At 37.1% G+C, this 16,440-nt stretch overlaps 1 protein-coding gene across 1 annotated transcript in view; it reads right to left on the reverse strand.

The window, feature by feature from the left end:
• LOC127969319 (protein kinase C epsilon type) overlaps positions 1 to 16,440 on the reverse strand; it is a 55,804-nt gene that overhangs the window by 13,333 nt on the left and 26,031 nt on the right. Inside the window, exons 3-11 of the mRNA XM_052571181.1 lie at positions 14,375 to 14,540; positions 13,822 to 13,856; positions 13,651 to 13,739; positions 12,739 to 12,868; positions 12,514 to 12,656; positions 12,270 to 12,369; positions 11,584 to 11,789; positions 11,330 to 11,503; positions 2,400 to 2,554 (exon numbers count right to left, since the gene is read on the reverse strand). Of these exons, the coding sequence (XP_052427141.1) occupies positions 2,400 to 2,554; positions 11,330 to 11,503; positions 11,584 to 11,789; positions 12,270 to 12,369; positions 12,514 to 12,656; positions 12,739 to 12,868; positions 13,651 to 13,739; positions 13,822 to 13,856; positions 14,375 to 14,540 (1,198 nt within the window). The remainder of the gene's footprint in view (positions 1 to 2,399; positions 2,555 to 11,329; positions 11,504 to 11,583; positions 11,790 to 12,269; positions 12,370 to 12,513; positions 12,657 to 12,738; positions 12,869 to 13,650; positions 13,740 to 13,821; positions 13,857 to 14,374; positions 14,541 to 16,440) is intronic.

Here is a 16,440-nt window from a genome sequence, read left to right on the forward strand (position 1 = left end):
AAATTTAAACCCTGCAGAAACAGCTGGGCAATGCAGCTCACTTGCATTAATGAACTCGAAAACACTTTATTGGACTAGGACAAATCAATATAAGCATCAAGACATTGAAATGGCAAGCACTTTTGACATGATAACAGGGAAGATATTGATGGTTGTCTCAAATGGGGGTCGTGTGAAGTTTGACCTCTTGTTTCTTTGCAGGTCTCAGCAGGAATGTACTACAGTATCTACCCAAGCTTTGGATAAGGAATAGTGCTTTTGTGCTTTTCTCAAGGCATGTGACCCATTGCAGCCTCTGTATTCAGCTTTTAGAATATCTTTTTTGCTTGTAAATCTGATTGTGTGATAAACGGACGGAAAGATAGCGAGATACAAATTTGCACCTGGGAAGGAATGAATGTGTTTGGCTGTGTTCACACAGTAAGTTTGGGATTGACAACCATTTTAATCAACAGGTGTGAGAGTCAAATTGTTCTGTACATATGAGAACACTGAATGCATTCAATTCACTTTCATAATTGAAGCGAGTGTGAACACACCACACTGATCGCTTTAACTGTTTTTTACTGCTGTATGAATGTAGTGTGCATGTGTGTCAAAGGATTAGTCCTTTTGAGACACTTCACAATTGTTTAATGTTATCGACTTCTGTTAAAAAAATGAAAGCTCTGTCTGAACTGTATCAGGAGCACAGGGCTGCAGTTGGCACACAGTGTACACTGTATCTTCAGCTGTGACTAGGGAGCAGGAAACCTGCTGTGGCCTGAATAAGGACTTTACTTCACTGAGAGGTAAGCTGATACTAAACGCTACACTAACAATGGCTGATCTTTTGCTAACTCTCACGGGTCAAAAAGGATTGACATCTGCCTAAGAGCTGGAACAAAAACAAGCATTTAAAGTCTTTGAGTGCCAGTTAGCATGATGCCTGGGTAGGATTGGCATCATTTGTGGGAGCTGAAGTAACACTGCAATCTCATGGCATGATTAGTGCTTGTATTTAGAGTTTCTACATGATGTCACCAAAAATGAAACATCAAATCAAACTTTCTTAATTTTGTCAATATTGTAGACAATGCCAACATGAACATAAATGTCCAATAAGAAAATAAAAACAACTGTGATTGCAAATTGACTTTCAGGGTGAAGTATGCATTTTTTCTTTTTTTGTTTCTTTAAAATAGGTGTTCTTATCCTACCTAAATATGCAGCTGGTGACAGCTATGTGTAAGTATTAATAATCAGAGGTGAAGTGTGAAGTTTTTTAGGTGAAGTGTGATTTTTTTTTTTTGTTATTTCTGTTTAAAATGCAGAGAAAGCTATATGTAATAACTACAATAATAATAATAATAATGTTCATTTGTTTCAGAAATTCAAATTAAATTGTGAAACTCATGTATTAAATAAATTCAATGCACACAGACTGAAGTAGTTTAAGTCTTTTGGTTCTTTTAATTGTGATTATTTTGACTCACATTTAACAAAAACTCACCAATTCATCTCAACAAATTTTAAGTCTTTTGGTTCTTTTAATTGTGATTATTTTGACTCACATTTAACAAAAACTCACCAATTCATCTCAACAAATTAGAATATGGTGACAAGCCAATCAGCTAATCAACTCAAAACACGTGCAAAGGTTTCCTGAGCCTTCAAAATGGTCTCTCAGTTTGGTTTACGAGTCTGCACAATCATGGGGAAGACTGCTGATCTGACAGTTGTCTAGAAGACAATCATTGACACCCTTCACAAGGAGGGTAAGCCACAAACATTCATTGCCAAAGAAGCTGGCTGTTCACAGAGTGCTGTATACAAGCATGTTAACAGAAAGTTGAGTGGAAGGAAAAAGTGTGGAAGAAAGAGATGCAAGAAAAAGAAAAAAAAAGAAAAAGGAGCCCTATACAAATATTGAGTACATGTACACTAAGTTAACTCTTTCCAGAAGGCCAACAATTCACTAAAAATGTTTTTTTTTACTGATCGTATGAAGTATTTTAATTTGTTGAGATAGTGTAATGGTGGGTTTTTGTTAGATGTGAGCCAAAATTATCCCAATTAAAAGAATCAAAGACTGAAACCAGTCTGTGTGCATTTAATTTAATACATGAGTTTCACAATTTGAGTTGAATTACTGAAATAAATGAACTTTTCCACGACATTTTAATTCATTGAGATGCACCTGTATGCATTTAACATATGTATTAAAATATATGCATTTATTAAAATGTTATTTATTTAAATGTAAGTGGTATGAAATGACCAACTTTCAAAAACCAACTAATTTCTGATTGCTAAAATTCTGCACTACTTTTTGACTTAAGTCATAAACATGACACATTATTCAAGTAAAATGGGCTGTGACAGCATTGTCTGTTGATTTTTACTGCAGGTGTGTATACCTGTAGATGACGCCGTGTTGATGCAGGAACATAAGCGCAGATGTGACCTCAGCTGCGTAGAAACGGGAACGAGCTTCATCAAACTTTCGTGAGCGCTGGATCTGAAACATCAGGTCTCCTCCGTTCACATACTCCATAACAAAGAATAACCGATCCTAGAGAGACAGAGAAATAATAAAAAAAGAAGACAAAAAGACAGAGGTGATATTAATAGAACTGACCCCACACCCAGTAACAACAGATAACAGTCAATCACTGCACATGCCAATGCACAAACAATAGAGCTAACAAATATGCTTACTTGATTACACTTTCTGACACTATAGGAAACATTTCTTGTAACTAATAAAGATATAAGAAAGGGATGTTTGTGCTCCTATTCAATATTTTAGGAAAAGGGCATATCAATTAAAAACTGTATAAACATCTTATAAAACACACCTCATTCTCTTTTTCCACATCATTTATGATCAGGAAGTGGAGATCTTTTATAGAGGCCTTATGATAAAACAGTCCCCAATTCAGAGAAAAGCAATTCTGGTAAAGCTATATGCAATCCTGCAGAGTTTAACATTTACCTGGCTATAAGCTCTACACCGGGACATGCCATAGACTTCTAGTATTTTTGTATGAATTATTATATATTAGGCATTCAATTTTCTCCTATACTTTAATTAATCTATTATGTCCTTCATGCGGTCAAAATTTCCACTTCCTGCAGCAGCAAAAAAAACCATGTCCACCTCCATGTTTGATCATTGTGATTTTTTTTTTTTTACGCCAGACGTACCGCTGATTCATGGGTCCAAAAGGTTCCAGTTTGGTCACACACATGCTCCCACTCACAAGAAAACGTAGGTGCTGCTAACCACACAGCAAAGGTCAAGCGATTATAAAGAAACAAAAAATGAATACACACTCAAGATAACTACCTTAAGTCTTTTTTTAAAGGAATAGATCACCAAAAAAATTTATTTACTGAAACTCCAGGATTTACTGGACTCACGCTCCAGGATTTAGCATTACTTGATCACCAGTGGATTCTCTGCAGTCAATATTGATTTTGATGTGAGAGTGGGTGAAATTTTTCACTGAAAGAAGTATTATTATGGATTATGGTGATGGTTTACAGTTAAAACACCTAATGATCAATTAGTTTTTATAAACACGCAGCTCGTCATTTCACAAGGCACTAATTGATGGACTGGAGTCAGTGGATTGCTTTGGTTTGGACTCTCATTCTGATGGCACCCATTCACTGCAAATAATCCAATGGTAAGCAAGTGTTGCAATTCTAAATTTCTCAACATTTGTTTCAATTAAGAAAAAAATCGACAAAATCTTGGATGACCTTAGGGTGAGCAAATTTTCATTTAAGGTGATATACATTATAACAAATCATATATCATCCAATTCCAGAAATGAGTTGCTAAATGATCTCCTAATCTCTTATATGACTATGGAGTCAATATATTTAGATTTTCCACCAACCACACACTACAGAAGTAATACTTGCCATTGCAAAAGTCAACAGCATGATGCTAGTTTGTAGTGAGTGGTTGGCAGGATGTTGGTATGCAGTTGCTAATGCGTTCAGAGTGGGTTCTGAGGTTGTTGAGGGTTTCTAGGTGGTTTCTTATTGGCTTAAGTTCAAATTGCCTCAAAGTGTCTTTTTTAAGATCTGGATAAAATTCATTATTCTTTGTTTGTTTGTTAAAATGTATCATTTACCTTTTAAAAGTCTTTTAGATGTAAAAGAATACATCACAGCATGCCACAAGCTTAAATGTTGCTAAAAAGAACATTATTTTCTGTATTTGGTTTATTTGGTTCAAAAAAACACACTATTTTCACAATGTACATTATTGTTTCTCCTCTATGCCCCAAATTTCTGAAATGCGTTGATTTTACAAAGCTCATCGTTCTGAAAAGTGAGGTGTGCTCGGGTTGGCCAGCTATCCAGTGCATTGTGATTGGCTGAATACCTCAAGCATGTGACAGAAATATTACGCCCATTAACTTACTGTGATACCGTCTCACAGGTGACAAGACAAAACCAATAAAAACTAATTACAATTGAGGCATTTGTTGCATCCTGTGGCGACATAATTACTGATTATAATGACTTTGTAACAATATAAAAACTTCACAATCACGGGGAGGAGGCGGGAACCAGCCGACATTCAAATAAAGCTTTTAATAACAAAATAAACACAAAACAGCATGACAACCCCCTTATGGACAACTGCAGCGCACAAACAAAACTAAAACACAAACTAAAATCCAGGCCTGGTACTCTCTCGTCCTTCACTATCGTCACTCCTCTTTTGTATCCTTCTGATCTCCTCCGTGGGACTCGAGACCGGTGAGTGGAGCAGGTGTCACTCATCGGCAAAATCACTCCATCGGCCTTGCTCCGTTCCCACGGCTCTCAGCCCTGCCCCACTCGTCACATACCCACATCGCTGCCGCTTGGCCCCCCACCAGCTGTGTGAACTTCTCCACGGTGCCTGGCGGCGGCACTGGACGGCCCTCGGTGGACGGCGCAACACTCCTCCATCGCTCAGTGGACGGCGACGGCTCCTCCGGGTTTGGGCAGCCAGCAGGATTCCCTCGTTCCCTGCTCCTGCCCATTCTTGGCAGATGGCAGCAGGCTCCGGCCCCCTCGCTCATTTCCAAATCACTCCACCGGCCTCACTCTGTTCCCACGGCTCTTGGCCCCGCCCCACTCGTCCCAGACTTATACTCACAGTCTTTTTACGCGTTGCGTATTGCGCCGCGTAAACAAAAAAACATGTCTGCATTTGTGATCGGAGAAACAACAAACAAAAAGCGCAACTCTACACTACTCAAAAATCACGTTTGAATCATCAGTGGCAAATTCTTAAAATATGCAAACGTACTTACAGGCTGTGAATCAGAAGAATAGTAGTCTATTCTCCCAGGATCAGGAAAGAGTCCTCCATAAAATGTGCTGCACACATCTTAATATTTGGTTCGACATTTTCCTTTACAGCGTTGTAGATACTACTTAACCACTAATTTGTAGTCGTTTCCTCTTTTGGAAGGCCAAACAAAGTATTGAAAAACACACAGCCTTCACAACATGGCAGCGGCAGCAACAACACAACAACAAGCCTTCTTTCTTTGTGTGAACATTTGTGCGGTGTTATGCAAATCTTCCCACATTGTGATGTAGACATGTGGGGGCGTGTTTAAACAAGGCATTTTAGGAGGGCGTGGATGAGTCTATAAATAATATCTCTTTGGATTTAAGACTTTATTCTTTGCAACTTTAGGGATCTTATCTATTCACAAACAACTTTTAACACTCCAAAGAGAAAGGAAAACTCATCATTTGACCCCTTTAGGTTTATTAGAATTTGAAAAAAAAACGTAATTACTTTGACAAGAAAGGACCTTTTTATTTAGTGCCAATGTTATGCTCATTAAGCATTATGCAGAGAAATGTTGTACAGTGTACTAAATCAGTCAGGATATAGGTATATTAAATACATCTTAATTGCGGGATATAGGTATATTAAATACATCTTAATTGCGGTGGTTGGTATTTAATACAGCGTACATAATGAAATTCTGCCAGAAATTTCCCACTGCCAAACTTCACTTTCGCTCACCAACAAAAATCATTTTAAGCCTTGACTTCTGATGAACAAAGTAGTACTCTTATATAAGTATACAAAAGCCCACTTCTGTGTACATTGTTCTTTATTCAGAGAGGAGGAATTTAAACAGGATGCTTAAATAGTTTGTGTAAATGTGCCAAGAAATCTGAAGGAGGCCCACCCAATCCAATATGAACAAACATTTCCTGCCCCTAATTAGAAATGAACAAATAGTTTCTTCCGTTTGGGCTGGACCACAAGACAGCAGCTCTGATTGGAAGATAGCAGATACAGTACTGCCCCATTTGGGTAAGTCAAAACTACCTCTGCTTTTGTTTGCTTACAAGACGACTTTTTGATATCTTTGTGTCATGAACTCAGAAAAGTTGTATCGTTACATCTGGAATTATAGTGTATGTGTGTATGTGTGTGTGTTTCATGCAGGGCAGTTGCATATGCATGCTATAACAGACGGGTGGTGTAAGGAAACGTCTGTTTAGTCTCATCCATGCTTATATAACATGTTATGAAAGACATTTTCAATGGCTTATTTTCTAAAGACTGCAGGTGCTGGACGCTTCTGACAAACCCGTGATGAAAACACAAAACAGACATACAGCACACAAGCATGATAAAGTCTGTAATCTGCATTAGCAAAAGCCTATGGATATAGACATACACAACTCAACAACTTCACTAAATCTGTGTGGGATTAAAGCTGTACTGTACATTCTGCAGTACTGTGGCAACAGTGTTTAGCTAAATAAGTATGCTAAAACATTATTACACTACCATTTTATTCAGTAAGCATGCATTCAATTGTGAAAATAAAGACTGTTCATATTTTGCAAAAAAACAATATTACAAATAAATACTGTTCTTATTTAATATGCCATTTTAGTGCCAAATGCCAATATATATTTACTTTTAATATAACAGCTCAACTTCAAATTCTGTCAGTTTTATCACAAAATACAAATCATATATGTGTTTTTCCTCTTTATTTCAAGTTATAGCATGATATAAACGTGAAGGAACATCAGAAGAACTGATGATTCAGAATTTATTTCTGAATCATCTTTATTCTGCCCATTAAGAGAAAGGTTTGCTGGCAATTGTAGGGAAATATAGACCTTTAAAACAAGGGAGTGTCCTGCAGCTTTTATGTCTGAAAAGGCTTTATAATGACTTTGAATTAGGTGCACATTTTACAAAAAAAAAAAAAACTAAACTAATATATACAGGGCCAGCAGTCTAACAGACTGATGTAAAAACAAGTGAGAATTGAGAACATTACAGATCGAAAGATGGATTGAGAAAGGGCAAAAAGGTGGATGATGAAAGAAGGAGAGATTTGGTCATGCTCAGCAGAAATTTGAGCTTAGGTTTGGCTGCACTACAACATTGTTCAGAGTTTTGAGAGTGAATTCAACTCATCAATCTACTCTGGAAAGAGAGAGAGAGAGAGAAAGAAAACGAGATACAAGCGAGACATGGAGAGAGGGGAGTTGGAAGAAAGAAAATGAGGCTCAAATCAACTTTTTCTTCCTTTGGATGGAAAATGAGTGAGTGCTCCACATGAACTTTACAAAGGCAGAAGACAAAAACTTTTACATACATGACAATAATACAAATCAAGAAAAGAGTGATCTGCATATCTTATTTCACTCTAATAAAGACAAATGAGATTTTAAAGAAATAAAGAATGAGTGCAAGAGATCTCAAAGAAAATGAATGTGATCCAGTCTAGATCTTGAGCCTTTGTTGATCTCAGTAATTATGTGCAAATGCATTGAACAGTAAAACATCATGCCACAGGTTCACTGAGTCTAGAGTCTAGATCACTTTACAGTAGCGAAGGGAAGGGGCATCCAAGGGCTTCTGGGTTGCTACAGTGTTAGAAATGTGAGAAGTAAACTGTGATAATGACTTTATCTGTGTCTGTTCTCAGCTGGGAGTGAAGAACACACTCATGTCTAGCACACTGTCTATAATTGTGACAAACCACCATTTCTCTGCCCACTCAAATAATTATTCTTACACGCCTGTAGCTGTACATTCCCTCTGAGTGTTGGGAAGTTATCTACCGGCTGCAGCTCGCATCAAGTTCAAGACACTGATGCTTGCATACAGAACAGCCACAGGCTCAGTCCCCGCCTACTTCCACTCACTACTTCAAATCTACATCTCCTCCAGAAGTCTGAGATCCATTAGTAAGCAAAGCCTAAGAGAGACTCAAAATCACTTTCCAGAACATTCTCGTTCACCATTCCCGGCTGGTGGAATGATCTTCCCACCCCTATAAGGAATGGTGAATCCCTGACAATTTTCAAGCGACAGCTGAAAACTCATCTCTTTCGGTGCTACTTGAATTCATCTTTAATAAAATAAACTAAATAAAAACTAGCTGTATCGTATAAAGCACTATAGAAATAAAGGTTACTTGCCTTCACTTGACTTCACTCACTTTCTGTTAGATTTCAGACATATCATGTCATATCCAAGACCTCCTACACTTTCTTGCTTAAAATGAACCCAAAATAGGTTGGAAGGTTGGTTACATTCAATAATTGAACATATATTAATAAGTTGAATAAATGATAATTAAATAATAAACTTTTTTCATATTTTGATTATTGCTGATGCTAATAATGATGTGTCTGATTTTTGGTAAATTTTAAGCCAGGCATATAGTAATTTTTAAACAATAACAGCGCTAATATAATATAATATAATATAATATAATATAATATAATATAATATAATATAATATAATATAATAATGTCATAATTTACATTTATTAATAAACAAACAGTTTTTAATTCCTTATTTTTATCAGAATTTAATGGTTAAATTATTATATTACTAATAATATAGTAGGTTATATCTTTACGTTTATAATATAGGTTATAATTAACGTTTTTAATACAATAATTATATATATATATATATATATAATATTATAATATAATAATAATATAATAATATGAGTTATTATTTAGTTAATTAATTATTTAAATTACGCTAGAATTCTTTATTTGTTGTTGAAACTTAAGATAAAGTTTTCATATTATATATTACTCATTATTACATAAAACACATTTCATAATCATAACAAGTGACATGAGGGCGAGTAGACGATGCCAGAGCTTTCATTTTTGGATGAACGAGTACTTTGTTTATCTGTCGTTTTAAAGTCCCAGTGAATTGCTCCAGCATGAGCTAACCCTCCCTCCTTCTTTCTGCCTCTCTCTTTTTACCAGGCAATCATTCAGACTTCACATGTTCCATAATCCTCCTCATGGTCCTTCTATATGGCCCCTTCTTTTGGCTATTTTCTATCTGCAGAAGCATGCATGCCCGCAGTCCCAACAGGCCTCATCAGAAACAGTTGTGTAATGTTATTTACATTTCTGCAGCGTAATTACAGTTGATAAGAATATGGCTGCGATCCCAAAGCTGATTAAAACCAGAGGCAGCAGTTCAAAAAGAGTACACAACTCTTTCACCCCAAATCACATCTTCCTTCTTCTTTCTGCCCCTTTCCCGCAGTGCTACTGCCTCCAACCCTTCGTTTTTGCCTCTCTTGTATTGTACTCTTTTTTTGTGTGTGTGTGTGTGTGTGCGTTCTCAGATGTGGGCAAATGAGAATGAGAGGAGAGAGAAAGAGGGGGCGGTAAAAAGAGAAATGAGGACACTAGATATCACTGTGAGTGTAACTGGGGCATGGGAGGGGAAGCTGAACAAGAGACGGAAAGAAGTGAAAGTGCAAAATAGAGAAGTACGGGGAAAAGAGACAGAAGATGAGAGTGATAAAAGCGTGGGTGAAAAGGATGTCAGAGTCTTTAATGAGCACAATTCATTGACAGAACGAGTACCACTTTAACTCACCTTCCCTAACCGTAAATACAGTTGTGTGCAGTTTATGTGATTAAAAGAAATTCAAAGAAGTTAACTTACTGGACACATTTCAGCAATTTTTAATTCACACGCTGGTGTCATTTTTTAACTTGGAAAATAAAAACAGGCACTTTGTAGGATCCTAAACCACTTTAAAGTGCTAAAGGTTTCATAACCTCAACTGACCTCTCTGTATTTTAATCCGTTTCAAACAACTCAACAGACTGTCACCTTAAAACCACATTACAATACATGCTCTAAACACACATTAGCCATCAGAAAGAGGCCACACTGCCACCAGCTGGACAAAGTCTGGTACTAGCAGTGAAATCCTGATAAAGTCATAATGTGTTGCTCTGCCATCTGCTGGATTATGAGAAAACATTGAGATTTGTACGTGATATTTCCATAAAACTTTACAAGTTTCGATTTGCGAACATTAGTTAATGCATTCAGTGCAATGAGCTTCGAATGTTAAAACTTCATTATCATACACTACAGTTCAAAAGTTTTGAATTGGGACAGTTTTATTTATTTATTTTTAAGAACTGAATACATTTATTTAGCAAGGATACTTCATACTTTGACAAACATTTAAATTGTCACAAAATATTTATATTTCAAGTAAATTCTGTTTCTTTAGAATTTTCTATTTATCAATGAATCCGGACAAAAATGTAAAATGATTTACACATAATAATAAGCAACAAAAACAATTTCCAATATTGATAATAATGAGAAATATTTCTAAAAGACCCAATCAGCACATCACAATGATTTCTGAAGTACTACTGAAGACTGAATTATTAGCTCCTGACGATCAACCATCATAAGAAAAACAAATAGTAGTATATTTACATTTTAAACATTTTAAATTATTTTAGTTTTTACTGTATTTGTGATAAAATAAATACAGCCTAAGTGAGTAATCAAAAATATTATAAATCTTAACTCCTGAATGGTGGTGTCTATAGAAATAAACAGTAGCCTTGTAAAATAAACCAATTTCTTGTTAGTTTGTGATATCTAATGCATTAACTAAACTTTATTGTAGACTGCAATATTTTTAATAATACTTTAAATACTTTTTTGGTTAATTTACAAATATACGGTTATTGTATAGCTTCAGAAGACTAGGAATGAGGAATAAAGTTGGATGAACTATGAATTATTGCATAGAGCTATGAATCAATGCATGAAGTTCTATTTTGGAACTTGACAGTTTAAATTCATCCACTTTTATGCTATGGCCAACATAACTCTAAAATGTCTAAAATCTCACTTATTTCATGGGTAGAAAGAAATGAATACTGCATTTGGAACGTTATGAAGGTAGATCTCAAGTGTTTAATCTTGAGTCTGGATTAGTGAGAAATCAGATCTGGGTTTAGTGACTGTTTTACCTTGGTCTGGAAGCAGCAGAATAGCTGGGTTAGATAGGGATGTTTTCTAGCGAGGGCTAGAATGCGTTTCTCTGTCAAAGTGCAGTCCACATCATCATCTTGAAGGATGACGTCTTTCTTCAACACTTTGACAGCGTAAACCTCATCTGTGTCTTTCAGCTCTGCCAGCATCACCTACAGCACAGAAAGGGCAAAGTGAAGATGTTGATTCATAAACCAAATCTGAAAAGTAGTGATTTGTGAAAAACACTCACCTTGCCAAAGCTGCCTTTGCCCAGCACTTTGATGAATGAGAAGTCAGTGAGACTCATCCTCTTCGTCTGGACAGTCTTTACATCTCCATTCTCCCGGCCCTCGGTCGCTGTGCTCTGAACGCCGCTGCCTGCGGAAGAGGAGGAAGACTTGTGCTCCTGGCCGAATGAAAGGGCCTTGCGGAAGTTCTCCTGTTCTGCAAGCTCCGCTATGAATAGACAAACATAAATATTAGACTTAAAGGAATTATTATTTCAAAAATAATAATTCTGCCATGATTTACTCAAACTCTAAACCTGTACGGGTTCCTTTCTTTCTTCCATAAAACACAAAAGGAGAAATTCAATTCGACTGAAATAATGATACTGCATAAAATTATAAAGATGGTCCAAGCGGTTTCTCACACAAAATCTAATTTTTACTGTGCTTTTAAATCACTTTTGAAGCGCTATTCATTGTAACAAGAAAATAATTGAAATTCGAATTGAAAGAGCATTTAGCACATTCTTCAAAATTTCTCCTTTTACGTTCCACGCAAAAAAAAAAAAAAAAACATACAGATTTACAATAAATGACAGCATATTCCTTTTTGGATTAACTATCCCATTAAGTGTGCAAATAAATGATGAATATGTAGTAATGAAAGAATAAGACTGCAGAGTGTGTGAGAGTGTGTGTAACTTTGTACCCTGCTCGCAAGGTGAAGTAGGAGCTGATTTGCATCGGTCAGATTCCTCTGATGAGGGCGCTTCTGTTATGGGTTGCTGAGGGTCCTGCCCTGGAGTCAACTAAAGAGAGACCATTTTTAATATCATTACCTATGTTTTTAATATTTGAATGCCTTTCTCATCTAATCCTTTACATCACATCACTGCATCAACCCATGGTCCAATCTGGCCTCCTCACATTCCTCAGATATTTCGACCGCTCACCTTTTTCCTGCGCTGGGTGCTGTTGGAGATCTTATCTGGCGTCACCCCAAGATCAGAGAGCACTTTAGCAATTTTTCTGGCATCGACACCACAGCTAGGAGCTACATTACTTTCACAGCGCCGATGGACATTCATTTTACAGGCTGAAAACAGGCGAGAAGATGGAAATGAATACAAGGCAATGACGTTAGATTCTTGAACAAAATGATTTTTCACAACACTTACCTTTGCACTGCAGGCCTTGCCGCATCAGTCCCCAAAGTAAGGAGCCGCAGTGGTCGCAGAAGGTAGGGACTTTGTAATTATGAATGCTGAACATGTGTGGAATGTTTACACTGAAGCGCTGGGAGCCAACCTGTAATAACAAAACATCATTCATGCCACAGTACCCACAATCCAACTGATCCCGAGGAGGTTTTAGTAGTTTTAGGCACATGAGGCTCAGTGTTGTTAACTTAAACAGTGGAAAATCTGCCTTCATTATTAGTTAACTAAATGATTTGTTTATGATTTCATTTAAATAAAGCTGAAAATAAATATTAGATGGGAAAAACTAAAACCGAAAAAATTCAAGGTAAATTAATAAAAAAAATGTTGCCTTGGCAAATAACTGAAATAAAATAAGTTTAAGTCAAAGTACAACAATTACTGAAACTGGAATATAAAAAAGGTATATATATATATATATATATATATATATATATATATATATATATATATATATATATATATATATACTATTAAAATATCACTGCATGGGCTATTGTTAGAATACTAGCACTGAAAGAACAAAACAGTATACACTGTACAGTACACTACTTAAATTTTTATTGTGTCTCGTTACACATTATGCATCAATATTTAACATTTTAAAAAGTCCTCATGATCTTTCTACAGTACATTGACAAAATTATGTCACATTATCTCATTATGTTATTTTATGTTTATGTAAAAAGAAGGTCAAGATAAGTGCATCGTGTTCTGGGAATCCGTATTCCTCACATTATTTTCTGTTGTGATAATTGTGAACATACTGGCAAACGTATTAGCTCATAATGTGTAGTATGCATACTTCAGAAAACAAAACAATCATGCAAACTCAAACATAGCATGAGAGAGCAAGAAAGTAGAACTGACCTCTTCAGGAGTGTCTTCCTGTTTCTTCAAGCCAGCGCATTTTGTTATAATGAGCTCATGGCATCTCTTATGGACCACACAGGTACACACTGAAAGAGATAGGATTATCAAATGAGGAAAGATTATAATTGATTTTATTGTCAATGTATATAAGCGAAGAGTCTTACTCACCCTGACACTGATACCCCTGCTTCCCCAATACACCCCTGCAGAAACAGAGAGAAATAAATGTGTTAGACAGCATACAGTAATGTTGTGCAATTCTGTTTCTGACCAGCAGAGGTTGTGTTACAACACAGACACTGCATCTATAGCTAATTGTGTCAGCAGCAACAAGCAGCATTGTGTGGAGCCACACAGATGCACTATTCAACAGGTATGCAAATAGTTAGACCTTACTCTACAGGGAGGAACTGTTTCCAGAGATAAAAATAAACATCTGTCTAATATATGAATGCATCCCTTTAGGCCCTCCTCCACATAAGCACACAGTCTATCTAATTTGCTTTCAATATTAATATTCATTAAAAAAAACTCATTTGTTGGAAATAAGCAGTAAAGGGTTGCTTGTGATAAGCATCAGGTGTCATTACGCATCATCTTGGAAAATTACATAAAAGCTTTTAGATTTCTGAAAGGGATCTTATAATAAAGGTAGTCAAGGATAGACGTAGCTGTAGTGAATGAGATAAAGGGTGACAGGCGAGGGGCGCTGAGGTCCTACCAGATGAAATCTCTGCAGTGGGAGCAGTAGGTGGGCTGTCTCAGGTAGGTGGCCATGAACTTGTGACCGTTGACCTGATGGACGCGCCTCCGGACAGCTCCCTGACGTTTGCGTGGACGCATCCGCTCGCGAAACACTCTCTCCTCATTTTCATTGGATGATGCAGCTGCCAAGTAAAATGACATGGAAAAATAAGATAGTTGAAAGTTACTACATCAAATATTCAATTTGCATATATTTTAAATAAAACTATTTATTTATACATGTATGCATGTATGTATATATGCATGTATTGTGTCAATGTATTTATTTATATCTTTGTATTTATTTTTTATTAGAATATTAGTCAGTTTGTATGTTGCCTATGGATAAAGTTAAAAGTTTGGTGTCAGTACGTTTATAAAAAAAACATTTAAAAAAAATTCAAGATAAATGTCATCAAGAAGTGCTTTTTTCCCTATAAATCAAAAAACCCTGATAAATATATGGCAAAATATCATTGTGCATTATAGAAGCATTAAGCAATATTAAGCAGCAAAATAGTTTTAAACATTGATAATAAGAAGAAATGTTACTTAACAACAAATCATCGCTGTCTATGCTATTTTTGGTATTTCACCAGCTTGACATAACATCAGTTTAAACAATGGTTTGAGTTTGGGGCAAGGCGAGGCGAGGTGGCATGTTGGAGCTGTTTGAAAACAATCATTCTTTTTGCACTTCTCATTTACAGTATTGACTAAAAATAACTAAAATACAAACACTTTCTAAAGTGAACACACATCAACACACTCTGGTACAGTAGAACTGGTCAGTCACCAAACTCCAAACAGCTGGTTGTTCCTCAAGAAGCCTCATGATCTAACGTCAACCCAGCCAGCAGAGACAGTGAACAAACACTTCATTGATTCTCAAGAAACTTTTCCCCTCACGTTCCCCCTTTGAGGGCTGCAGTAATTGTGTATTTGTGTGTTGATCATGAGAGAAACTGGCGGCCAAGGACCACCTGATCAACCATGTGACCCACCGTCATGGCTCCATGCATTCCAGCAGTCAGGTGATGCCTTTAGGGGGGACAGTGTGCCTTCATCACACAGTTAACTGTGAAATTGCATTCACATCACTATGTATGTTGTGGCATTGACTTAATGGTGCACTCTGTTAAGCTGCTGGTTCAGAACATCTGAGGTTGTGGGTTCTAATCCAGGGTGGTTAATGTTGGGGAAGCCGTGGCCTAGTGGTAAGAGAGTTTGACTCCTAACCCTAAGGTTGTGGGTTTGAGTCTCGGGCTAGCAATACAACGACTGAGGTGCCCTTGAACAAGGCACTAAACCACCAACTGATCCCTGGGTGCCGCAGCATAAATTTCTGCCCACTAGTGTGTGTTCACTGCTGTGTGTGTGCACTTTGGATGGGTTAAATGCAGAGCACAAATTTGGAGTATGAATCACCATATTTGGTTTTTAATTTTACTTTGTAATGTGGGGGAATGAGAGAGAGGTTTCCTTGGAGGAGAGTAGAGAGTCTAACAACTTTCTCCCTCTGGTTTTGTTCCAGTAAACTTGCCATCCAACTCCTCCAACACTTCATGTCTTTCAGTACAGCAGCGTATGTGTGGGCTGCGTTATTTTAATGCTGTCTGTAAAGGGAGCTGCTGCAGAGGTGTGATTACAGCTACGAATCCCCGCGGGGCAGCACGCAGCCCCCATAGAGCCACTAGACTCTGTACAATTACCATTGCAAGGTTCCTGAGGGACGTTTGTTGAGTGTGTGTGCGTGTGTGTATATCTGCGTTCTGTCTCATGTCAGGGTGCTCATGGGGCAAGTTGTGTGTGTGCGTGTGTTGTCTGATATCAGAGCGTACGGTCTTCTGGAGCGGGCAGCTGCTCAGGAGAACAGCACGGCAGCTAAAAGGGCCATTAGTAGGATAGATGTGCTTACATAATACATGATCCATCTGCTCAAAAAGCAGGGCTTAACCAGAACACCTATACCTCCAAGCACAGCACAGTTCATCTTAGAGTACCACACATAAACACACTGACAGGGGAAGACATGATACCAGT

This window comes from Carassius gibelio, chromosome B12 (assembly GCF_023724105.1).
Source record: "Carassius gibelio isolate Cgi1373 ecotype wild population from Czech Republic chromosome B12, carGib1.2-hapl.c, whole genome shotgun sequence".
NCBI lineage: Eukaryota > Metazoa > Chordata > Actinopteri > Cypriniformes > Cyprinidae > Carassius > Carassius gibelio.